The sequence below is a fragment of the Coffea arabica genome, chromosome 8c, assembly GCF_036785885.1.
Source record: "Coffea arabica cultivar ET-39 chromosome 8c, Coffea Arabica ET-39 HiFi, whole genome shotgun sequence".
NCBI classification, from domain to species: domain Eukaryota; kingdom Viridiplantae; phylum Streptophyta; class Magnoliopsida; order Gentianales; family Rubiaceae; genus Coffea; species Coffea arabica.
Genome location: NC_092325.1, coordinates 30,927,297 through 30,952,709, shown reverse-complemented (window position 1 = coordinate 30,952,709; position 25,413 = coordinate 30,927,297). Strand labels below are relative to the sequence as shown.

The 25,413-nt window shown below is 34.9% G+C and overlaps 2 protein-coding genes and 1 long non-coding RNA gene across 5 annotated transcripts; 1 reads left to right on the top strand and 2 right to left on the bottom strand.

Moving 5' to 3' along the window:
* Positions 1–5,424: 5,424 nt before the first annotated feature.
* LOC140013222 (uncharacterized) lies at positions 5,425–7,213 on the top strand. Its single transcript, XR_011820293.1, has 2 exons — positions 5,425–6,734; positions 6,854–7,213. It is a non-coding gene; the product is annotated as an uncharacterized lncRNA (long non-coding RNA).
* A 4,533-nt stretch (positions 7,214–11,746) lies between these two features.
* On the bottom strand, positions 11,747–13,330 carry LOC113705957 (rhomboid-like protein 14, mitochondrial). Its single transcript, XM_072064074.1, is given in 3 exon segments — positions 11,747–12,345; positions 12,348–12,368; positions 12,371–13,330. Coding segments are annotated over 3 exon segments (771 nt in total). The 5' UTR covers positions 12,843–13,330; the 3' UTR covers positions 11,747–12,067.
* A 5,255-nt stretch (positions 13,331–18,585) lies between these two features.
* LOC113705550 (uncharacterized) lies at positions 18,586–24,051 on the bottom strand. Of its 3 annotated transcripts, none has more exons than XR_003451903.2 (3): positions 23,760–24,036; positions 19,718–19,967; positions 18,586–19,344 (listed from the first exon to the last, which is right to left on the bottom strand). XR_003451903.2 is itself a non-coding variant. In XM_027227444.2 (3 exons), the coding sequence occupies exons 2-3, from the start codon at positions 19,942–19,944 to the stop codon at positions 18,803–18,805; spliced, it is 621 nt and encodes a 206-aa protein (XP_027083245.1). In that variant the 5' UTR covers positions 19,945–19,967; positions 23,760–24,051; the 3' UTR covers positions 18,586–18,802. The 3 variants fall into 3 exon arrangements, 2 of the variants coding, with proteins under 2 accessions (XP_027083245.1, XP_027083244.1); XM_027227444.2 differs by having other exon boundaries at positions 19,866–19,967; positions 23,760–24,051; XM_027227443.2 differs by having other exon boundaries at positions 19,827–19,967.
* Positions 24,052–25,413: the final 1,362 nt, after the last annotated feature.

The window sequence follows — 25,413 nt, the reverse complement described above, 5'->3', positions numbered from 1 at the left end:
AAATCAGCCAGATTTGTTTCCAAAAACCTTTACACCCTATATTGCATTATATTACATTGAAAAAACTAGAATATCAGTACCATATTACTATACAAAATGAAGGGTTTTATTAAGAACTAGTGTTAGATATGAAATAGTCAAGATCTTTTAGGGTCATTAGCAAAATAAGTACCAGGACAAGAATAGTTTCGAGACCGTCTGAGGTCGGTAAATTCACAATCCTTGTCTAAAATTCACACAGTGTACAGCCATTAGTGTAATTATACAATATACAAATGCACCAAATTAAGGATGTCGACTCTAAAGTCGTTGAAGATTTTAGTATAGTAGTCAAGGAAAATACATATAGGATCGACTATATTATCTTTGAAATTTTAGTAGGTCGTTTGAATCACGTAGGTAGTTAAAATATTTAGTGTAAGAGATCATTTCATAACATAAAAGTCTGAAGTGAACACAAAGTCATGGATAGATTAAGAAAACTGAATAGCACATCCAGTCCGAAAAAAAAAAAGAATAAAACATCCAACTTAAGGGCCAAAAAAGTACTGCCATTTAAGGGCTTAACTAAATTGAGGGCTAGTGTATTCCGAAGCCCCAAAAGTTTTACAAAGAAAGTTATATCTTGCTAATAGTGAGTTATGTGTGTAAACCCCTTATTGGAGGACGTGATTCACCCTTGCCTTCATGTAAATTAACATCCCAATTTCCATTACTCAATTTTTTGGAACCCAAAAAATAGTAATGATGCCATCATTGGTAAACGATCCAGACACATTCTGCAAGCCTAGTTAAGTACTAGTTTGGTTGTCCTTCCTTGGGGTGGCTTAAATCCACCCACTCCAATGCCATTTTGGAACAACCAAAAGGATAAAAAATACCATTGGTAATTTCTCTACTCGTGGACTCTTTCAATCTTATCATTCATTAAAGTGGAATTATGGCATTAAGTACACAATCAATTTGGACTTTATTTTAGGTTTATGAAATATTATTAAAAAAATTGGACATAATCTTGGCCGGACTTGAAAAGGAAATGGTACGTTTGTTTTGGAAACTAATATCATACTAATAGTAATTGAAATATGGACATTCCTTTAATACGAGTGGGGTGGACGAAATTACCAGCCAAAAATTCACGATATCTGCTTTAATTAACTAAGTAATTTCATTAAACAAATTGCACTTCAAATATGAGAGGTCGTAATTTGTTTACAAGGTTCATTTGTAGAGGTTATGATGTTATGTTTTGTAGGAAAGAGTTTAATTGATATGATATATGTGTGTGTGTGTGTGTGTGCGCGTGTTTGTAGAGTACTTATATAAGGGTATTACTTATTTCAAAATTTCATTGATTTTTAATTCTTTTAAATTTTTTCATTTTTCTTGTATTCTCTTTGCATATTTGTTGTCAGCAAAAGACTTTTTCTTTGAAAAAAAATCTATTTTGAATTTTAGGTGAATATGTAAAATACAAAATTAAGTTTGTATAAATAATTTTTTTTAAAAAGTAATTGATGAATAGGACGGGACGAGTACCCATTAACCCGACTTTCTTTTAGCAAATATCTGATAATTGAACATCCACTGATGTGCGAGGCGAGTAAAGGTCAGAAATAGCTTTTGACCCTCAAGGTGTAAGTCGGATTAGTCAAATAGTGCACGGGTGAGTACCACCCTAATTATATGAGTAACTAATGTGGCTTTTGTTGACTTTTGTTCATGAGCAAAATAGTATATTTAGTTCATTAATTAATTGAATTTTGTTAACCAAATCCACAGGGTTAATTAGATGACGTTTTTTTTTTTTTACCTTTTAGAAGAGGTTTCGTGTTCATTTTAGTCTTTTAATTAAGAGATTGGTAAGTGCAATTTCGTCCTATGGTGGCTGAAATGGGCATTTAAATTCCAAGCTAGCAAGAATTAAACTAGGCCATCCGAGGATGACAACCTATTTTAGGGTAGGTTTGTAATTGACCCCCTATTCTGCAAGAGCTGAAAGACTGGCCATTTCCGCTCTTCAACCACAGCCGCCTTGTACTGTAAGCGTGCTCGGTGCTACTGAGGAAAAGAAATTTTAATTACGTCTTTATTTTATGTGCCGCACTCCTGCTAAGTGATAACTAGCCATCGTGTCATGCATCTAAAGAAAGAGTTTTTCTTTTCTTTTCTTTTCTTTTCTTTTCTTTTGTTTTTAATTTTAAGGAATCCTATAGAAAAAGTTCAAATCTTCCTCCATGCTACAAATAAACGGTGGTTCAACCTTGCTTACACGATTAAACCAAAGTTCGTAAAGTTGAAATTTTCTAGCTCAGTTTAGAAATATTAGCTATAATCAAGTTTAGTAATCTTGGAGAGTTTAGTGCTTATACGCTAGTTTCTTATCCACCAAATTCGGTGGGTCATAAATAAGGTACTTTGTAACTATATTCAGATAAGAGAAGTGAAAATTGGAAGGTGTTATTTTGAATGTTTAATGAGTACCATGTTATATTGTTAATTTTAATTCTTTTATCTCACACATATTTTAGTCTCTATTGGTGTGTGTTAAATAGATTTCCCACTCATACTTAGTTTTGGGGTCAATTTTATGGTTCTACAAGCAATTTCCCCTCTTTGAACAATTTATAAGATGAAAGCCACTTGATAATTGACTCATAGGTTAGTCAAGTTTTTTGCAGTTCCACTAATTTTAATTTGCAATATAAATCGATTGTAATTAACCATATATTTGAAAAAAAAAAGGAAAATTGTTGAGATGGTTTGAGTGTCTTTGCTTTGTGAAAATGTAGCATGCTTTGCTCTTTGTGACATAGAATGAGAAGAAAGATGCGCACAAATTTTAGGACATCTTTGAGAGACAAGTCGTCATTAATTTCAAATGCCACTGCTAAAGGTCAACAAGGTAGGATACATTAGGCACCTATTTGCACTGGTAATCATCCAAAATATTATGTGTAGACATTTATTTTGTTTGTACTAATGATTAATTAGTTAATGGAAGATACTAACGTTTACCAACTTCCAAGCAATATCCAATAGATTATTCTGAAAAACAAAAAATGTTTCTTACATAGAAACATGCATTAAATGCCTATTGCAAATTGATTGCCACTAAAAACCCACGAAAACAGCTTTTATTGCTTTCACAAAGAGGCAGAAGTGTTTTCATGTTTCTTCGAATTTTAAAAGATCAATATCGGCAGCAAAGATGGAAAACAAAACAAAAGAATGCAAAGATGGAAAACACCAAGCATGACCATCATTCCATAGATTTACATAAAGTCATCTACTGTCAGTATACGCCCATGAATGTATAAGTTTAAAATATCAGCTAGCATCTTCAGAAAGTTGGCACACTAGGCAAAAACCATCATCACATGGTGGAACTAATAAACTTCAGTAAATGGCAAATTCATCCTCAGACAGTTGGGACTTTAGGCAAAAACCAAACAAACTGCAGAAAGCGGCCAATTCATCTTCCTGCTCCGTTTGGATTAATTATTTTTTGGGATGTTTTTGAAAAATTTTATTATAGCAGAATTTTTATAGTATATGTTGAGATATTTTTAGAATATATTTTGGGATATTTTTTAAACATTAAAAAAATTTAGACTACTTTTTAAAGTATCTTTTAGAGTACTTTTTAAAATTTTTTATAGAATTTGAAAAACTAATTTTTGAAAAATTGATGGATCCAAACAGAGCCACGTATGCAAGCAATAAACTGCAGAAAATGGCAAATTCTATAAAATTTTTTATAGAATTTGAAAAACTAATTTTTGAAAAATTGATGGATCCAAACAGAGCCACATGTTGAATGCAAGCAATAAACCGTAGAAAATGGCAAATTCACCTGCATAGCAATAATTCCAAAGACCCATAAATGAAATCAAGGACAATCTGAAATGATATTAAAAGGTCAAACAACTACCGTGTTAAACCTGAGTCTAGCAAAGCAACAAAAAAGTGTTTCTATTTAACCCACCTTGTAGGTAACTACAGTGTCTACATAATTCAGTTCGTAAAAGAACAACAGCCAAGCCACCACATTCACAAGAAAAACATAGACTTTTTCTTGTAATGGAATGATATAACAACTAACTTAAATGCAAATAAAATATTGAATAATCTGTATCATTCCACCATAAACATAGAAGAACATATATTTGTTGCAACAACAGCAAATTGTGACCACCAAAACTAACAACATTAGTACCAAAACTATAGACAAAGCCAGATTTATTCTTGATTCTCTTAGCTTTCTTTCATATTGATCCTTCCTTCAAACTTGATACAACTTTACTCTTTTTCTTTTCTTTTTTTTCACTGGAACTTTTGACAACTTCTCGATATTTCCTGTTTTCTTCTGCATCGGCAACTACCACCACTAGAACCAGCAGTAGATGTCTCTTCAACCCTAGAACCAACAGTAGATGTGTTCGCAGTCCCTCCAAGATTCATGGTTATGGCCATCCGCAGGGAAGGAGTGATAAAAATGACTGTTTGTGGGTTGTTAGTGGCAATGGCCAAGGGCAGTGGAGGAGGGGAGGTGGAAGTAGGGGTAGTAGGTGGAGAGGTGGGCTGAACGGGAGAGAGGTCAGTAGTACTAGGTTTTACTGAGAACCAATTTCTAACTATGAAGAGGCCCATGGAAAGGAAGAAGAAGCCGCAAGCAACCCAAAAACCAAAACAAAGATATGAAATCATGACCGGGGAACCAAGAAGATGTTGTAAACTCCATTAAAAATGGTAAAATCCAAGATTTCAGAAAAGATCCTCTCAAAAGCAAACAGAGAAACAGCAAATCCATAGAACATCCCTGTTGCTTCAAACAAATTCTTCTCCAAGATGCATGAGAAAGATGGAAAATCCCATAGGAGAACCTCCGACAAGACATAGGGCAAGATAGCCCCATCTTCTTGCCAACAAAGTGTTCTGCCTTAGATTGGCATCACAAACTACAACTCCAAAAGAAATACCAATGGAGGATGTGATTCCAATGAATCCAGCAACATAGCTGCCATACCAGCTAGTTTCAACTATCTGCTGGCCATGATTAGTATCCAACAGAAGTGTGATAAAGAGAAAGGTGGAGACTGTGTGCGCAACTAGGCACAGTTGGCCAAGCTCTACAGCACTGTACATAGTAGTCCTGGCATAAAAGTTGGGACTGTTACTAGACTCACATCTCATTCTCCCAACTAAGTGCCAAGCCTTGTAGGATTGACTAAGGCATGGAGGTTGTGCCACAAGTTACTAGAATTGTGTAGAATATGTTAGAAGCTTGTGGAGCGTTCTAAGCTATCCAAGAGCCTTGTGAAATGGTCTAGAACCTTGAGGATAAGATGAGACTTGTATAGAAGTTTCTAAGGTCCAAGTATACATACACTTTGTGTAAAGATTTCTAGAGAATATGTTTAGGTGTACACTTTTTAGAATTCTCTAGAGATATGTAGTGTTCTTGGCTTGCCTATAAATAGGCCAAACCCTTTCCATTTGTAGCAACCTTTGTACAAGAGCTTGAGTGTAATATAAACTTTCCTTTGTCACACTTACTTCCTATCTTGCCTACTACTTTTATGCTTCCGCATAACTTCCACGCAGTTTGTGTTTAGGTTGAACTAGTCAACCATTCATAGTTTAAGACTTGAACGTTCGCTAGTACCATAGGATGTGTTGGCTTGTAGGAAAATAAGCAACCCGTGACAAGCTGTCTCCACCTTTGCCTCTATCACCTTTCTGTTGGGTACTAATCATGGCCAGCAGCTGGTTAAAACCAGCAGGTATGACAGCTATGGAGTCATAGATTATGATGCCAATCTAAGGCAGAGCATTTTGTTGGCAAGAAGATGGGGCTATCTTGCCCTATCTCTTGTGGGAGGTTCTCCCATGGGATTTTTCATTTTTCTCAAACATCTTGTTGAAGAATCTGTTGAAACAATAGATATGTTCTATGGATTTGCTGTTTCTCTGTTTGCTTTTGAGAGGATCTTTGCTGAAGTCATGGATTTTGCCATTTTTAATGGAGTCTGTTCTCTGGTCATGATTTCTTATCTTTGAACCATGTGTCTCCTTCGATTGAGGCAGTGTAGTTTGGGGTAGGGAGGTTGGGAGTTTGGGGATGGGTTGTTGCCCCTCTCTGCAACCACACAGTCGATGATTTCAAGATAAACAAACAACCCTTCTTGATGGTCGCTAGATAAAACTACAAACCTCCCTGGTGAGTCCACAAAAACCTGAAATCCTAAAACCTTTATAATCAGTGACTTTGATGATATCCTCCTCTTCCAAATGAAGTCAGAGTTTGAGCTAACCCGTATCCTGGCTGGGCAGATGTCACATCGTGTTTTTGTAGCCATGGCGGGCTTAGCCTTTTTTCTGATGATAGGGAAATCTGAGCCTCCGCCTCTGCGCATTTATTTTTCCCTTTTTTTAAAACTTTTTTGTGGATTTTCTCTAAGTTCTAATTACCCCCTTTTTTTCTTTTTATTGCTATTACTTTTTTCTCTCTTTAGATTTCCTTTTCCCTGTACAACTTTTTTTTTCGAATGAGCCCCAACTGTGAGGGTTTCATGAACAGCTCGAAAAGAAGAATGGATGAGGTAGCAGAGGAGTACGGGGTTTCTTCAAGGGTGGTTGCCCCCCTTCAACTTGGCCTATGATTTCGCCATTGATTGCTAAAAAACCAGCAACCCTTTAAAACGGAACAGCGGAGCCAGGGAAAGAGAGAGGTATGCATATCTATACATGTCAATATGCGTCTGTATGTGTGTGTGTTTTTGACAGGGTATGATCATACCCTTATTGCGCCTTTTCTTTTCTTTCCTTTTTTGATGCTGGACTATGATAGGCAATGGCAGTGGCTGTGGTGGTGATGGTGGGGGTTGAAAAGGGGCCGTGATGATGATTCTAGGCATTCTTTCCCAGCAAATCAAATCGGACATTCGAGATTAACCCGTTTCTTGGATGGGCAAACCCGGTACGGTATTTGGGACATTATTTGTGTCCTATGCAATTGGTGATTTGTAGCCATGGCGTGGTGGAGGACTCAATATCTTTGTCTAGTTGAAACTAACAGATTTGAGCCCTCAATTATTTTTGTCTATTAATTTCTAAAATTTATAAGGTATTACTATTCTAATCTATTCTGACTGAGAAAAAAAATACTCTGGATTTGAATAGAGCTTATAAGTTATAACTAATTTATTTACTTCATCATTTTTCACCCCTCTTTATTTGCCCCAGAAAAAAAAAACGAAAGTGAGATTTGTAATTGTCAATATGAATAGTAATATCTACTGTTGTATAGTATAGTATATAGTATTCGCAAAATGTTTACTCTAAAAGCAACTGCAGATCTGCAAAAGTGTCCACGGAAAGTTTTTCTTCTTCTTTTTTTTGAAGGATCCACGGGAAGTATTTAAGCGGCAAAAGATGGTTAATTCAGAAAATCAAAGTGATGGTTAATTCATCCAATTAAATTGTTGTAAAGAGAATTAACTATGCAAGCTAAGACCAACATCATTTTCAAATTCAAAGGTTTCTATCATTAAAATGTTGGGACAATGAAACATTGTCCAGTCGCGCCCCTTTTTTTAAAATGAAAAATTAAAATTTACGAGTACGGGTTTATAAAAAGAAATTTGGATTTATTTGAGAAAAAATGAGTTTTTGATTTGTAAAGAATAAATAAAGCAAAAGGGCCTAAAACGGGACTTAAAGTGCAACAATTTTGTCCCAAAATAATAGTTTAAAAAGGGTTTTTAATAAAAAATAAGAGTTGCCACTTGGTATTGAGTTAAGGTGTACCAAGTCACCTAAAATGAATTTTAAATAAAAAAAAAAGTAAAGAAAACCATTTTTAAACGACTCCAAGTTTTCGAAAATCAGATAAAAGTGTTCAGGAGTCACGTTGAAGAAAGGGAATGCAAGGATAAAATCCAAGGCACCCTTTCAACCTAGTTAAGGCTAGTTGCGTGATTTAGTCAAAAGTTTTCTTAATTTAACATCGAAACTTATCACATTTGGATGTTATTATATGAATGCAAACATAGACCTAATGGTTATCGGAAGGGTATGTCTCTTCGAATTTTAATTGGTGCGAATCGCATTAATTGCGACGCCCAAAAATGATTCTTTGAAGAGGTCATGAATATGCAATCAATGAGACTTGGAAAAAATAGAAAAAAAAATTATAACATACAAATATACGTGACCTAAAATAGAGGAATGCAACATAATGGGTACGGGTGCTAAAATTCGTGACTCAATTTTCCCTTTTATAGAGGGAATACGAGCGTACTAAGGCTAGAAAGCCATACTCGTCCATATCCCATATTTAAAGGGTACTTTCTAACCTAATCAAGTAAATGCACTAACCTATTTCTAACTTTCCTTAAATGAAATGCAAGTCTAATGTCATGTCTCACACATAGGGATAAGGGATATACATAGGGGAAATATCATGCAAAATGATAAGGATTCTAAGAAGTAAAAATATGCATGAAATGTAGTGATTGTCACACAAACATGATCTAGTGCATAGACGGTCCCTAAGGGTCTAGCATTGGACTAGTCCACATTTATAAGTTTCCATTAGCATTGGACTAGCGAGAAAACAAGAAAAAAAGGCCACAACTAGCATTGGACTAGTGTGGTGACGTCACACATTCATTATAACTAAACCAATCATATAAAACATAACAAAAGCAAATAAACACATAGCACATAAGTATGATATCTAAATGCAAGACCCTAAAAAAGCAAGTAACACGTAACACACAAGTATGCAAAACACACAAAGCAAATAAAGCAAATAGAGATCTAACTATTATATTCTTGGCCCTAACTACAATCTAAAGTGGAAAAGAATAAAATAAATAATAAAATAAATACCTAACCATTACATATTCTATCTAAATACATATCTTGAACCCCCTAACTATTACAATTTGACATTTAAATGCCTCTTAAATAATCAAACATTAAATTAAAATGAATATACAAAATTAAAACAAATAAAGTGAATAAATAAATAAATGAAATAAAATAAAAACATTCAAAAAGCATACAATTACACATATAAAATCACATAGGAGCACATAGGATCAAATAAAATCAAAATAAAGAGTAGAGTATACCTCCTTTGAATTAGTGACCTAATGAAATTTCTCTCTTTCTATCTTCCAACACGAAAAAAAAAATGATTAAGGTACCACTTTAATTAACAAATAATCATAAGAGATGGAAATAATCATGATGTTGAACAATTAAAGCATTTAAATAAAAGTAAACAACCCATATTCAAGGGATTAAAACATGCAAGGACCTAAATGAAACAATTATAGAAGTTTGAGGGGCCAATTTATTAGTATTATAAATATTAAGGGTCTAAATTAAAATAAAATAAATTTAGGGTTTAAGATGAAACCTACCAAAACTAAATGATAAAATTCACAAAAATAAATCAAAACCCTCTCACCAAACTCCAAACAAAACATATTGCCCAAATCTAAACTATTTTTACAAAAATTCAAATAAAAAACTATAAACCTATCAAAATTGTTAAACTTTCAAATTTCATCCTAAAATTTACAAATAATCTGTCCAAAAATCACATTAAAACATAGCAAAGAAAATTAACATTTTGAAAGGATAAAATTGATTATATTTTCCAAATTTCGGGCCATAGTAGCATTACTTAGAAAATTAGGGGTTAAAGTGCAATTTTTGAAGCTCCCATGCAAGTCATCACAGCTTTCTTGTTCATTGTTATGCAACCGAAAGCTTTTGCAATTTTCTTCTGGGTTCTTGAATGCAATCCAAACACAACTAACGGCTAGACCAACAAAACTGGGACCAAAATAACAAGATTACCAAGCATTCTTTCCAATTTCTGACATAAAACTTTAATACTTAAACACAAAAATTGAGAGGACAAGAGCATGCAAAATCTGAAAATTTTCTGCAACTTTCTTGGGTTCATCCGAAATAAGTTCCAAGCCAACAAGATTATGCAACTTCTACATTTTACTTCTAAAACTTAAATGCTCAAGATTCACGAACACAAAGGAGATTAACAACAAGAGAATCAAGAAAGATCAAACATGGCAAAGCAATGGAACAAAAATCATTGAACCCCAGCAAAAGGTTCGCCAATTCGCACACAAGATGGATTTTAATCTTTAAAAAAGAATGCGTTAGATCAGAACAAATGAAGGCCATGGATACCTGGAAATGTTTGTGAGGTTTGACAATGCAAAATGCTTCTTAGAATGCTGGCCAATGTTTTCAGAACGGGACCGGACCGGCCGGTTCGACCGGTTGGACCGCAAAACCGGCCATGTCACCAGTCCGGTCTAATGCTAAAGCCGGAAGTTCATGGAGAACCGTTGAAACCCGAATGAACCGGACGAACTGTGCGAACCGTTAAGAACCGTGAACCGACGATTTTTTAAATTCTTCAACAAAATATCAAGAATGGTGTAGCTAAGATTCAAACCTGGGTCTCCAAGTTTGGATATGACAATCTTACCGCTAGACTGTAGTTAAGTTTGTTGAGAATTTTATTTGACTAAAAAATATATTAAAACATCAAGTTCTTCTCTTATTTTTTTTTCAATTTTTTCTTCTTAACCATTTTTAACCCAAATATCCACAACAAGATTTTCTCAAGTCTTCACCATTATTATCAGGTTATTATCTTTAGCAGATTGTAAACAAGTTGAAAATTTCAACTTTTCTTGTTTTCCAACATCTTAGTAAGTTTAATTTTTTTCTTTTCAAGGTTTTTTTTCTATATTATTATCTTTAGTTGATTTTTTGCATTTTCTTCTTTTTCCCCTCAATTTTCATATGTTTCCCTCATTTTTGTTTTATTTTTATTCGATTAATTAAGGATGAAATTTTTGCAAAAGTAGTGCACATCCGTGTAGGAATTGGGTAGGAATTACAAATAATAACATTGGGCTGGTAAAAAATATGGTAGTTGGCCCATAATCGAAGCTATTGATAATTGAATTTAAAATAATTAATGGTATAGGATCATTGAATTTAATATAACATGTTAATTAGTAATGTTTAGTAGCAATTAATTTTTTATGTGTTTAACTGTATATTTGTTTTTAAAAAATTTTTAGTTTTTTTTAGTTTGAGCAATTAGATTTATATTTTTATAATAAAATTTTAACTTTTTCAGCTTAAGTTGATGAAATTGTGAAGGTGGTGTGGTTGCTTATCATGCCACTGATAAAAGTTTGCTATTCAAATAGTTTGTTTTAACTTGAACTCTTTTATGGATTTTTTTAAGGGTTGTAAAAGAATTTCAATATTGAATTTATTTATTTTTTGTGTTTTTATTTGTGATAATTGGTGAACATTTGGATTGTATCTATTTATGTTTATAATGAATTTATGAAAACTTGTCGTGAATTATGATATTTTAATTATATTTATCATTCCATGTTTTATGTATAATTTTAGAAAATTTATTATTTTCATAACTTAAATTAAGTTATGTTGGTAAAGTTCAAGTGTAGAATGAAACCTGCTTAGTACTTAACACTAAAAAAAAAAAAAAACAGTGAACCTTTGAACCGACCGGTTGGATCGGTCGGACCGATCGAACCGCGAACCGGCCACCTCTCCAGTTCACTAACCGGTCCGAGTTTAAAAACATTGATGCTGGCTGGTTCGTGAGATGAAGTCAAACAAATTTCGTCACAGTGGAGGTGCATCAGGGACAAGTCCGTAAGTTAGGGCTTCGATTCAAAGGCTTTCCACGTCTTTTTTGCCAACCATTTCTAAACAAAGACTTCCTCCTCTGATTTCGTAATTTGTGCAGAAACCAAAATGTGCTCAAATCAAGCAACCAGGAAGGAGATAATTGGGTCCAAATATGCCTCAGAAACCAGCCTGTTTTGACGAAAACTTCTGCAGAAATTTTTTCTTTTCATTGGTTTTCCCTTTTTCCTCTCTTTTTGCTGCTTTTTCTTTCTTCGGCAACCACCCCTCCCTCCCTTTCTTACTCTCCCGAAGCTCCACCGACAATCCCTCTCCCTGACATTCATCTCCTCTGAAACCTAAATAACTGCTGCACAAACCTCAAAGGCCAACTAACTACGCTGGTAAGACCTTTTAAAAGCCTTGTCAAAGGATTCGGACCTGAATAAGAAGCTTTTAAACGCAAATACAGAAGACCAGCAAGTATTCCACCAAGGTGGCCCAGAAAAGAGACACCAGGAACAAACATTTGTATGAGAATCAGTTCTGCCCATGCTGCAAAACGCGCTGGCACCAGAAGCCCATGCACATATGCATAGTTATCAGACTGGGAATTTAAATAACTTTCATCCCGAAGAGCACATAGAGAATCCCACTACATACTCATTGTAATAAGGTCTCTCATAGTCAAAGAACACCAAAAGAGATTTGGCTAGTAATAGAGTGATGCCCTGAGACATTACAACTAATGCAGTAACCATGGACGCAAACTCAACACTTCCCATTGAATTCTCTAACTGGATCCCTTTCCATGAAAGCGAAAGCATATTGTAAAAGAGGTGAGGTTCACCAATATGGTAGAATGCTGACAACACCAAGCGCTTGAGATCCTTGTGCTTGAGAATGAGGTCAGGATTGAACCAGACCTGGTCGAGGGTAGGCAGCATAGCATCGAGGAAACCCAGTCTCCTCAAGTAAATAAGCGTATTGACGGCCACAACTCCAGCAGTGACGGGGGGTTTTCTCTCCAGCCTGCAATACTCGCACACGGCGTGGAGCGCCAGAAATGCCAGCACCCCATTACCTCTACCTCTACGAATTCTTCCTCCTCCGTCCATTTTAGTATACTGAAAACCCTAGAAGCAGATGCTTCCTTGCCCTGTCCAAAACTCTCCTCCTTTCTCTTCTTAGTTTCTTTCTTTTTTTCTCTCGGTCCTTAGCCTTTCTTTTTTCTTTTCCTTGCTTCCTTTTCCCCCCTCCTTCCCGTAGCTTCTTTCCTCTTCTCTTTTCAGTTTTTTCAAAGAAAACGAAAACCCCTGTGTTCTTGTTGGCTTTATAGTTTCTTCCTCTTCCCCCCGAAAACTCCCTGGTTCCTTCCTTTTTCTCTCCCTTCACTGCCCCAGATTCTCTCTTGCTCTCTCTAGCCGTCACCTTTCTCAATCACTCTTTCCCCTGTTGTCCGTAACCTTCTTTTCTCTCTCCCCTTTTCCCGTAGCCTCTTCCTTGTTTCTTTCTCCCTCAGTTTCTCTTATCCAAAGCCCCTCTCTTGCTCTTCCTTAGTCTTTCTTGTTTTTCTTTTTCTTTTTCTCCTAATTCTCCCAAATCAACAAGTTTCATGCCACCTAGCCTAGAATGTCTTGTGGTGTCAACAAAAATGAGGGCACTTGTCTAACTCTTGCCTTATACACTTAACTAGTTTGCATGGCCTTTACTTATCTATTATGCATGTGCTCCACATATTTTTCCTTTTTTTAATTTTTTATTTTTCAAAACAAATTTAGGATAAATAACAAATGTTACATTTTCCCTTTTTGATTTTACCTTACAAAAATTCATTTTTATTTTGAAAAAAAAATTTGAAAAGACAAAAGAGACTGAAATTTTTATAAGAATTTTTTTTCCAAAATTTAATGCAAGAATACCTTAAAAAAATGATGAACCTAATTTACTAAAATAAATAAAATAAAGACTAACTATCATCTTGGCAAACTTAGTCAATTGAAATAAAATAAAATAAAAAACAAGCATAAATGATAAAAATTAAAATAAAAATTAAATAAAAATCGAAATTTTAGTGTCTACAAGTCCAACGCATAAGTCCAAGAGATGACCAGCTTACCTCGAGCATTAAGTGCCTCGAGTACAAAATGACCGTTTAGGCATAAACAGATTGGATGATTACCGATGCAAACAGCTGCCTTACCTTGTTGGCTTTTAGGAGTGGCATGGATTGAAATTAATCACGTTCTTGTCTCTCAAATAGGGATGGCAACAGGGATGGCAACGGGGGCGGGCATTTGCGAACACCGGCCCCACGGGGGGTCATTGGGGCGGGGACAGGGGAATTTTTTCCCCCCGTTTAGAAATGGGGCGGGGGATGGGGGTATACTCCCCCACCCCACCCTCCGCCCTGCCACGCGATTGAAAAAATACATATATATATATATATATGTATATAATTATATATATAATGATATTATCAATTATACTACTAATTATACATGTCTATTAATAAAATTTATTAATTATTTATACTAAATTTATTAATACATTTATGTTAAATTCCTAACTACACTTAATACAATAACACTTTTTTAAAAAAAAACACAATAATAATTTAGTGATTGTATTTGTATCAAAAGTGAAAACTTTATTATTTTAGTTATATTTGTTTTATCATATTAGATTGTATTCAAATAATCTTTGTTTAATTATTTTTATGAGTTTCAATTGTGAAGTTACAATGAATAATAATTTGGTGATGTATTGATATTTTAATACATGATTATTTGCTCAAATTTAATTATAATAAAAAAATTTTAACCCCACGGGTGCCCCCGCAGGGGAAGCGGGGCGGGACGGGACGGGACGGGGGACGGGGCGGGGGGGGAATTAAAATGCAACGGGGCGGGGGTCACCAAAGTACCAAAAAGAGAATGGCAGGTCAATATTTTAAAAAACAATACAACAAGTAATCGAAATCTTTGCGTTTCTTTCTAAGTTGTACTTACCAAGTTCAGAAGCAGCCGTCCTGAAAATGTCTTCAGCCATATGCTTCACATGGCATTTTGATGGCGATCTTGACACGGAACTGAGGTAAAGAACTCGTTCTTCTATTGTTGGCTCCCAAACTAGTATAATGTGCCATCTACATGAGCGATTCTTCAAGCAATTCTTGAAGCACTCGTACTTGAGGAGAAAAAGCCTTGTCATAATTCAGTATCTTGCAAGCATAATTAACTTAGTGAGGCATGTTGTGTTTATCTTTGTATCCCATATCGTGAGTTTTACAAAAAAAATCTCTCCTTTTGATAGTTAAAAATACAATAGACTTAAATGAGTTTAAGTGTGCTAAAGGCACCGGTCCAAGTGTCGTAAGCCCCAACGCAAGAGAGTTTTAGACGACCCATGTCCCAGTATAAGAGGAGTTTTGATTAGGTATCAAACCAAAAGAACAAATTATGGACCTTTTGGCTGTTAAGTATTATAACTATAACAAACTCTTTTGTATTTTCAATTTTATCTGCCTTTGAATTTTGGAATTATTTTTTAGGGCATCATACTCTCCCTTTTGCACTCTTTTTTTGTTATAGTAAATCTAGTATCCCTTGCCCGTGAACGCAAGTCAATTCAATCGAACCATGTAAAATTTTGTGTTTTTCTATTTGCTCTTTTCGTTATAATAAATCTGCTATACTTTAGCCTATGGATGCAGGTCAATTCGACCGAACCATGTAAAATGTTGTGTTTTCTGTTTGTTTTATTTGCTTTGTTATTATTGTTATTGAGTTATCAAGAACTATATTGTTCTCATTGGTCAATATCCTGAGACCAAACCTAACAAACTGATATCATAGCTTCAGGCTTTGAGTTCTTGATGACTATGACAAACTATCAATATCAATTCCAGGATGTTGATTTAGCGCTACAAAAAGTGAAGAAAGAGCCATTGGAGTTCAGTTTGGTTTTTCGTAAAAAGGAACTATTGGCACGTTGGAACTCATTGTGGCTTTTGAGAAGAATGTGGAGCAAGATTACTATATTAATGCTTTTAGCCCGTTGGGATCTGTTGAATCTTTCATGAGTTTTGACTCGTTAGAACTTGTTGGTCCGTTGGTGGATCATTGGGGTCTTTTGTGGTTCGTTGGGATCTGTTGGAACTTTTAAGGAAAATGTGGAGCTTGTTTACTATTTATCGATGTTGGGTACATGTCAAGATAGAGATTTGTTGAGTTTGTCTTTGTATCCCCCATTAGAAGTATTACAAAGAAGTGTCTACTTTTGATGGTTATAAATACAGTGGATTTAAATGAGTTAAAATGTGCTAAAGACATCAACTCAAGTACCATAGGCACCAGTCCAAAAGAGTTTTAGAGGACCTATGTCTCAGTCTAAGAGGAGTTTTGGTTAGACATCAAACCAAAAGAGCAAGTTATAGGCTTTTGGACCGTTAAGCATTTTGTGTTATTTAAACTTTTTATATTTTCAATTTTAAGTGCCTTTAAACCTTGGAATTATTTTCTAGGGTTCGTACTCTTTCTTTTGTACTCTCTTTTTGTTATAATAAACATACTATCCTTTCGCTCGTGAACGTCAATTAAACCAAGCCACGTAAAATTATGTATTTTTCTATTTATTTTATTTGTTTTGTTATTGTCATTATTGAGTTACTAAAAACCCTGTTGTTCTTGTTTTTTAATATCCTAGGACCAGATCTAGCAAGGCAGATTGAGAATTCAGGAGAAAAAGGGAAACTATGCTTTGCTTATTGTTTACTGGAAATTGTCAATATCTACAACTCGATTAGTAATTCAAGGTTCAGTTGATAGACCAGATTATGTTATGCAAATGCAATATATTATAAAGTTCGAAAACTTGAATGGCTTTTTCTTTAAAGAACGGAAAATTAAAAATATTACTACATCCTCGTTAAGAGCATTGGTGTGAAGTAGGAGTATAAATAAGCCATACTTGAACTTGTGAATAACTAGGTCAAAACTTGACCTAGTTCAAATCTAGTTTGGATTACTTGATAAGTGTGGTAAAAATGATTTTAAAACTTTATTTGATAAATGAGCATTTAAATGCGACTTTTGTACATAGCACTAATTCAGGCTTAGGCCCAACGAAACTCAACCCCTATGTCAAATCTAACTCTTTTAACTCAAGTGCCAAAGCCAAATGGAGTGCTTAATTAATGTGTCAATGGTAGAAAAGATTACTCTTAGCAAGCCATTATTGCACATGTCACATATGTTCGGCTATAGTCATCTTAGGATAATGTAGCTCACAAAGTGGTAAATGAGAATTAACTAATTAAATTTGTTGTACCCACACTGAAATTGGGTACCTAACTACTACCGTAACGTTGAAAAGCTATATACATTACATAATAAGCATTTTTTCTATTAACATAATAATATTTAATTTATAAAAAAAAATAGCCCTTGTTTCGATTTTTCTACCCCAAAAAAATTAAGATTTAAAATCAAATGTACTTTTTAACTCAATTGTTCCACTAATTTCACAAACTAGCAAGGAAGAACTGAGACATGAGTTCCGCTTGCTTTAGTTTCTCAAAACATTTCGAGCAATAGGTGGATCCTTTTGTTCCTTTTTAACTCTCAAAGTTAAACCATTGTTTCGAAACTCAATTGGCGATTGCGAACCGACTGTGACTTCAGTCTGGTACATACTTTTGGTTGATTAGACTTAAGAATCGGTGCGAATCGTGAGAACCATTGGAATTGGGATAAACCTTTGAATCGGTGATTTTTTTTTTTTGTCTATTAAATTGATGAAAAAGAAGTACGTTCTTCTTAATCCTAAAGACTAATCATTAAGTATCACACCCATTCACTTTCTTCCCATCTTTTGTTTCTTATCAAGTTTTCATCATTACTTTCTAGTTTCTTGACTTCCTTTGGCTTCAAGTTTCTTTCCCCCTTTTTTTTTTGTTTTAACAAAGTTGCAACCTTTTATTTCCAAAGACATGGTTTAAAATTTAACTTACAATATCTAATTCCGAAAGACATGAATTTTGTTTAATTTCGAAATATTATGGTGTTTTTGGGTAGGATTTAAAATTATAGTTTGGTAGATACAATTGAGATGAATTTTTTTGTTTGAACTTATAATTTAAAATTTTTATTTGTGAAAGCCTAAGTTGTTTGAAAATATTAAACTTTTTATCAAATAGAGCTTTTATGTAGTCCATTTGATCTTATTCTGTGCACATATATTTACATAATTTATTTTTTAAAAAATTCATTGAACCGAGATAGAACTAATTTGATTGGTTAAACCGTGATAGAAACACCTTGCCAGTTCAATTAATGGTCTGGATTTCAACAAATTGAGTTAAACAAACATACGCGACCAAAGAACTGCTTGGAGAAGAGAGGTGGAATGCCAACAATAAGAATTGGGAGGCACGCTTGTATGCCTATTCAATGACTGGTTTATAGCTAATCAGCTCTAATTTTTTGTTCATGTATCCTTCTTTTTTCACTTCAAAGATAATTTAGTAAAATTTAAGTTTTTGTGTTCTCTGATTAAATAAACCACGTGACTAAGTAGAATTCTCTAATTATATTCCACCTAACTATTGTGATCAGTTCTCTAGTTTTATAAACAATTAAAAAATTGTGTTGGCGTTGCATTACTAATTGAATCGGATCGCCAGAAGCCCTTTGGCCCCTGCACAGCCTGATGTTCATTGAATGTCGAGCGTATGCAGTGATTGAGCTTTTCATTCTTCCTCCAGTGCCATTTATTTTGGTCAAAATTCCTCAAGTTTGTCGGTGTGCTCATAGCTGTTAATCAAGTCATTGCAGTAATTGGCAAAGAAAACCCTTTCGCTCCATGTAAGACCTTCCATCTTCTATAGCTACTTGAAAATGGCGTAATTCCAAAAGAACTACAATTTTTCCGCTAGATGTAAATCCGAGCGCGCATATACAAATTTGCTGTCCGCGTGGTCTCAAACAACTTAAACTTCAGTAAGGGGCCTATAGCTGGGTTGCAATGAGTGATCATTGCTAGTATAGGAGCAGAATAGACCCCGCAAAACCTTCAATCAGCAACGCTGGGACACCAAACCCTTGAATTCTAGAACAGGCAAGGCTGGTGCAGAATAGGAAGCATACCGATAGACAATAACTCCAAGACAAGACAGATACATAGCAGCTGCCATGTACATTTCTCCACCCATGGTATAAATGAGAACTTGCATGAGTAGTCCCAGCAATGTGTCCAATGCACTTATATCGTATGCCACATGCATAAACTGGACAAAGCCATGAAGGACAATAGTGGATCCTATCAACAGAATAAGGTTGTTGATATTATACCCCACAAATTGCCGGAGCGCCAAAGCAACAGAGACACTAATCACCTCAACCATAGACTTTACAAGTCTCCCAATACACCGATATGGAGAATGCCTTCTATAGTAGTATAGACAAAACATCAGTATTTGCTGACAATACCCAATCCAATAACCCAAGATAGGTTCAACTATCCGATCGTTGACCACGATGTGTACACTATACACAACCCCGTAAAGAAGTACCAACATACCCAGTGAACTGAAGCAATACCACAAACTATGAACCACTCCTGTCAGGTTGGGAAACAAAATGGAACAATTGAATCAGTTCACCAGCATATGATTGAAGGACATTTAACTCAATTTCCAGTCAAGAGGAGATAGCAAAATTCTTAATGTTTGTTCAATAGATAAACAACAGTTTTAGAGTGTCTACCAAAAAATATAGTAACCACCTACCATATTTACACAATCTTCCAGTCAGGCGTGTGTAATTACTTTCATTCTCAGTCCATTCTATTGCTTATGTCCCTCGACATGTTTGTAGTGCATTAACATAGATTGACAAGAAAAGGGTACAAAAGAAAAACCAGAGAGTTGTGACAGTGGGGAAAAATATTTCCTCAGCAGATAATTATTAATCACATAATTAGCTAAACCTACCTGATGGTTTTGTCTTTATTGAATTTCAAACATCTAGCTCAATATTAGTTCCTACATCTTGGCACGATGTCAAGTTTTTAGGCAGCAGAGTAGGGCTGGCAGTACACACCTAAAGAAGTTTCGACTGGAGTGGGTGATGGAGGGTTACCAGCATGTGAAACTTCAACTGCAAGTGCAGGGGGAACGAGGGGTTTAGTGTCAGGAGGGGAAGAAGCTGACGAGTCCATGATGGTGGAGATAGGTGCGGCAGCTAGAAGAAAGCACCAAAAAAATGAATAAGAAATTAGTGATCATACAAGGGCCTTAAAAATGGAGTAATTTCATGATAGTTACAAAAGTAAATCAATCTCTGATAAGATTATAAGAATTGCCCAATAGCAACGTATGCATAATCGTAATTGTATATAAACCAACAGGATCAACGAATTCTCCAATTAAAAGATAAGCTTAAAGATACCGAGATTATCCAAAATCATGATTATTGCAAAAATGGAGGGACATTGGGGGGTAGGGGGTGGTACAATAATCAAATTGAACATAATCTAGAACTTACAAATTCCTTTGAAAGAGGTCTTAAAAGATGGACCCTAGAAAGGAAGTAGTGAGAAGTGATGATAGAGATAAGTGGCAAAAATCTACTAAGGTTTATAGAAGGCGTGGAAGGATGTGTCGAATGCCCAAGCATTGATTTTTGGCATGCTTTTGATGATAAGGAACCAACTTGAGAGTTGGTTTGAATCCTATTGAGTTTGTTTTCTGATTTTCACCATCAAGGGTATTTTAGTTATTTGGTTAGCTACAGGAATTTTATGTTTATGATAATTTTCTGTTTAGTAATTAATTTTGGTAATTAATATTTTAGTTGTTATGGGGAATAAAAAAGCTTAGCTTTCTAGCATTCTACTAGAATTCTATTCTAGTTAGGAGTCCTAATTAGGATTGGAGTTGGTTTTGTTCTAGTATCTATAAATAACCACTTCTCCACAAAGAGAAGGCAGATTTTTCGTCCATAAAATTTTCCTGCAGACTCAACGTCTTTCTTAGGACTGTGTGATACATCCTAACTTTAGGTGTGATGCCTAAAGATTCCTAGGAGTGATTCCTAGAATTACTAATAAGTTTTTCATCTTCTTAAGCATATTTTCTCATCCTATTCCAAGTTGCTATTTTAAATTCAAGTGAAATTCGATATCTGGGTTTTTCTATCAAGTTGTTGTGCCTACCAAGTGTTCGTGCTGCGTCAAGTCATCTTTGCTCGGAACAAGAACTTCTAACTTAACTTGATTGATAGGCATCCCACTAGAACATCAAGGAGATAAATACACCAAACACCAGCAATTGTGTTGTGTGCAGTTTTCCAATTACAATGAGAATATTGACAAAGCTAATGAGCAGTACAATCCTTTCAACCTTCTCTTCTTCTCATTCATGAGTGAGGACAATTTGAGAGCAAGACAATGAACTAGTAACTACAAATTTAAAAGCACCAGCCCTACATACCGTACCATTGTGACAATAGCTTGCAATGAAAAGCAGCTGATGCATGACAACAGACACTTACTACTTTGGTTCAACTGATGGTTATCAAAAAAAATTGCAATTTACAAACAATAGTCCTATTCTGTCTTTAATACTACTAATTTTCACTCAATTACCATGGTATTTGTCATCTTCTTTCTTTATTTTTCAAATTCTTGGCAACCAAAATGGAAAATTTCTCAGAAGTGTACCCCCTAAAATCAGTCCTCAGACCTAGTCACCTCTTAACATAAGTACTGCCTCCTCTTGAATAAGGCCAGCAATTTGGCACTCCACTACAAGCTTTAGGCACTTCACAACTATAATTCCTCAACCAATACGATACAACACTTATAGAGTGAATTCTCAATGAATTTAAATGTCAAATCCACACCTAATTACATAATAAACAAGGCAACTTGCATGGTTATGACAAAACTTTAACTAGATATCTACATGACTAACAAGGGGACAAGTAAAATTAGAACTATAGCAAGGTGCCGACTCAAACACATATCTATATTGGGTTTCTTCTCATTAAATTAAAAAAAAAATCTAAAAAACAAAACACAAGAAATTGTTGGACAAATACTCGTAAATAACTAGTTTAAAATTTCTACAAGGCAGTTAACATGAAGTAAAATAGCACTTAATGACAAAAAATGCAGTAAGCTAAAATGTAAAACATTTTTTGAATAATCTAATCAATTACTGTTCATGAAGACAAATATATGGGAACGAAGCTGACCAAACTGCATGGTCATAGAGAAAGCAAAAAGACGATAGCTATTTCAATGAAAGGGTTTTGGTTTCGACTAACTGGGGATAGTTTTTCTTAGAATTGATGAACAATTCACTTGCATAAATTACTCATCAGACCTAAGTTGAAAGATGAGAATACATGGGATTCACAGCTTTTCAGCAGGCCTTGTTTTGCTAACTTTTGAATAACAACTTGCTTTAGAGAGGGAGAGAAATTGAAGTACCCTTGAATTTCAAGCAGCCAAAAGTCAATATCTGTCCAAAAACACACTAAACAACAAATCATCAAGTGAGTATTCATTCATTCTAACCACTTTTCTACCTGCAACATGTCAACACACAGGCCTTTTAAGCCCATTCACAATATGTAACTCACTTCCATAAATTAGTCAGCAGACCTAAGTTGAAAGACGAGAATAAATGGGATTCACAGCTTTTCAACAGGCCACGTTTTGCTAACTTTTGAATAACAACTTGCTTTAGAGAGGGAGAGAAATTGAGGTATCCTTGAATTTCAAGCAGCCAAAAGTCAACATCTGACGGAAAACACACTAAACAACAAATCATCAAGTAAATATTCATTTATTCTAACCACTTTTTAACCCACAATGTGTCAACAGACAGGCCTTTTAAACTCATTCACAATATGTCTATATAGTTGGAAATCAACCTCTCTTACAAAACCCTAGTAATCTATCTAGAAAATCTACCATAAGGATTCACCAATTGAAAATTTCAATTCAGACCACGAAACGAGTGGATATCTGAAGATTAGAACTTTATGGGGCTGGGATGCCTTTTAGGCCTTTCAAGTCCTAAGGTAAAGAGTTGGACTTTTGTGGCTACCCACCTTGCAATTAAAAACCTAAATCTTCAGAGGCAACTTCTAATCAATAAACAGAGACCACATGGTTGATGGAAAAATGCCACATGTGGGAGTATGGGAGTCAAACCGGATACACATGTGACCATTGGTAATTACAATAGCAGATGTGCAATGGCTTCTTGAAAGCAACATCAGTGTATGACACAGACTTCCACGTTTAAGACCCTTCCATTAACTCCTAAAATCTCCATGAAATATGATAAACAGAGACAGCTAGAGAGCGAGCGAGCGAGCGAGAGAGAGAGAGGGTGTGTATGTGTGTGTTAGTTTAAGACACTGTTTCTGGGTAATTAATAGTTCTTAAAGATGCAGTGACTATCCAAATTCCAATGTATCATTTGCTAAAAGATAAAAAAAAATAACAAATTGCAGATAGCCTCATTTCAACATCAAGGCATACTGATGTTGCTTAAAATGCTAACTCATGAAATTTTCAATATCTTACACTCTTTCAGTTTACTAAAAATGGAAATTATGTGAGTCCTCTTAGCTGTATGAAAAACATTATTAGTTCGTCTCAGGCTGCGGCATTTCAACATCATTCTTGACCTTTTATTCTAGACCCCATAGCATTTATGAATATATTAGAATTGATATCAGAAAGTATGTGCAAGCATTTTATCCTTCAAATAACTGGAACACATTCCACAGACCGGAACGTAGGTATCTGTTAATCAGCTTGGGTATGATGGGATGAGTCCACAATCTTCTAGCTTCATCAATCACAGTAAAAAAAAGCAGAAGCAAAGCACCAAGGAAGATTCTTTAAACAAAATCTCAAAACAACTGACTTAATTGGGAGCAATAATGGATTGACCGATGTTCCAATTGATGCTGCAACGTGACAGAAGGGAGAGAAGAGGGAATGCTGCTTACCTTAGACCCTAGATGAATTCAGAGGCAGAGAAGAAAGGGGCGAGGAATTTCAAGCTATGGGAGGCTTGAGAGACGACGTCAATGAGATTTTGAGGTGATTCCTAGGAATGGCCAAACGGTGGAGAAAGGCGGACGATGGGACTGCAAGAAGGAAGGGGCTTCGGTCCGGGGAGCATAGCAATTATGAAATTTGGGGATCGGTCAGAATTTTAAGGAGTGGATTCACAGAGACTAAGTTGGTATCAAACTTTTTGGGTAGGGATGGCAGGGGGCGGTGTCAAAAAATACCCCTGGTCAGTTAGCTAAGTACACATAACAAAATAAAGGCATACGCAAGGTTTGTAAAATCGGGATTTCATGTAGGATCGATTTTAGTTTTACAGAATCGGATTGTAGGATCGTAAGATCCCATCAAAAATTTCTAAATTTACTAAATTACTGAAATTGAAATTCATATACCATTTTGTACATCCTAAAAGATATCAAATAAATAAGTTACTCATAAATATATAGCATTTTTTACTTACTATCTGACAAGTAATAAAAAAGAGAATATAAACCTGTTATCTGTCATGATTTCAAGTCTTAAAAGCAAATGCTTCACAATTTACACAATTATAATTTCAAATATAAAATAATCATCAACCTTCACAAATACTAAAAAGCCAAACATCCAAAACGATTTTCAAGATCAAAATTAACTACTAAAATGTCATTTGTCAAGTTTAAACAAATATGGAAAAATAAAAATAAAATAGTAACAATTCATCGTTTTCAAGTATCATAATAATTCAAAAATACATTAATTTATAACCAATCATTGTCATCATTTTCGAGTAATCCCACAGTATTTACACTGAACTTTTTTGTATTAGAATCAATTTCAATTCCATGATCCCACCCGGGATCCAATCGATCACCCGGTGCATTTTTTTCTACTTTGTTTCTTTGAAGTAGATGAAGACATTTAAGCACTGCCAAATATATTAGAATATTCATAAGAATCCAAGAAATTTAGACCAGACCAGCACTTGATAAAAGAAAATAAAGCTAGCATTCAGAAAATAAGCTAGACCAGCCCAGCACAAGAAATGCAGTCTTATTACCAATGATTTTTGCAAGGCCAAGTGCAAATCCAATGAAAACATAGGTAAAGGACATAACAGAAGCAACAATAGAAGTTCAGAAATTAATGCTAGAACAGCAACAATCCATTTGTGTGCATTTTCTGGAAAATAAAACAGTGCTGCTTCCTCATGTTTCGTGTATAAAAGTTCAGAAAAAATCCAGTTAAAGAGACTTTTCTCTTGACATCTAAACAAAATGTTGGATTTGTGTGTGCAAGGTCACATCATTAGCAAATGGCTTAGCAAATAATTTAGGTCCACAATGGGAGCTTATTGGCATAAATGTTTCTGTTTTGGTTGCATTTATCAAAATAATTTCAAATGCGACCATGGGACATGATTTAAATATGTAAGTCCGCCAGAGACTTGCTAAAACATCTGCGCCTGTAGCTCAGTGGATAGAGCATCTGTTTCCTAAGCAGAAAGTCGTAGGTTCGATAGTGGTAATGTCTTCTGAATTCTGATTTAGTCTCTAATCATTATTACAAAATAATAATACTCCTAGTTCCGATTTCTTCAACAAGTTC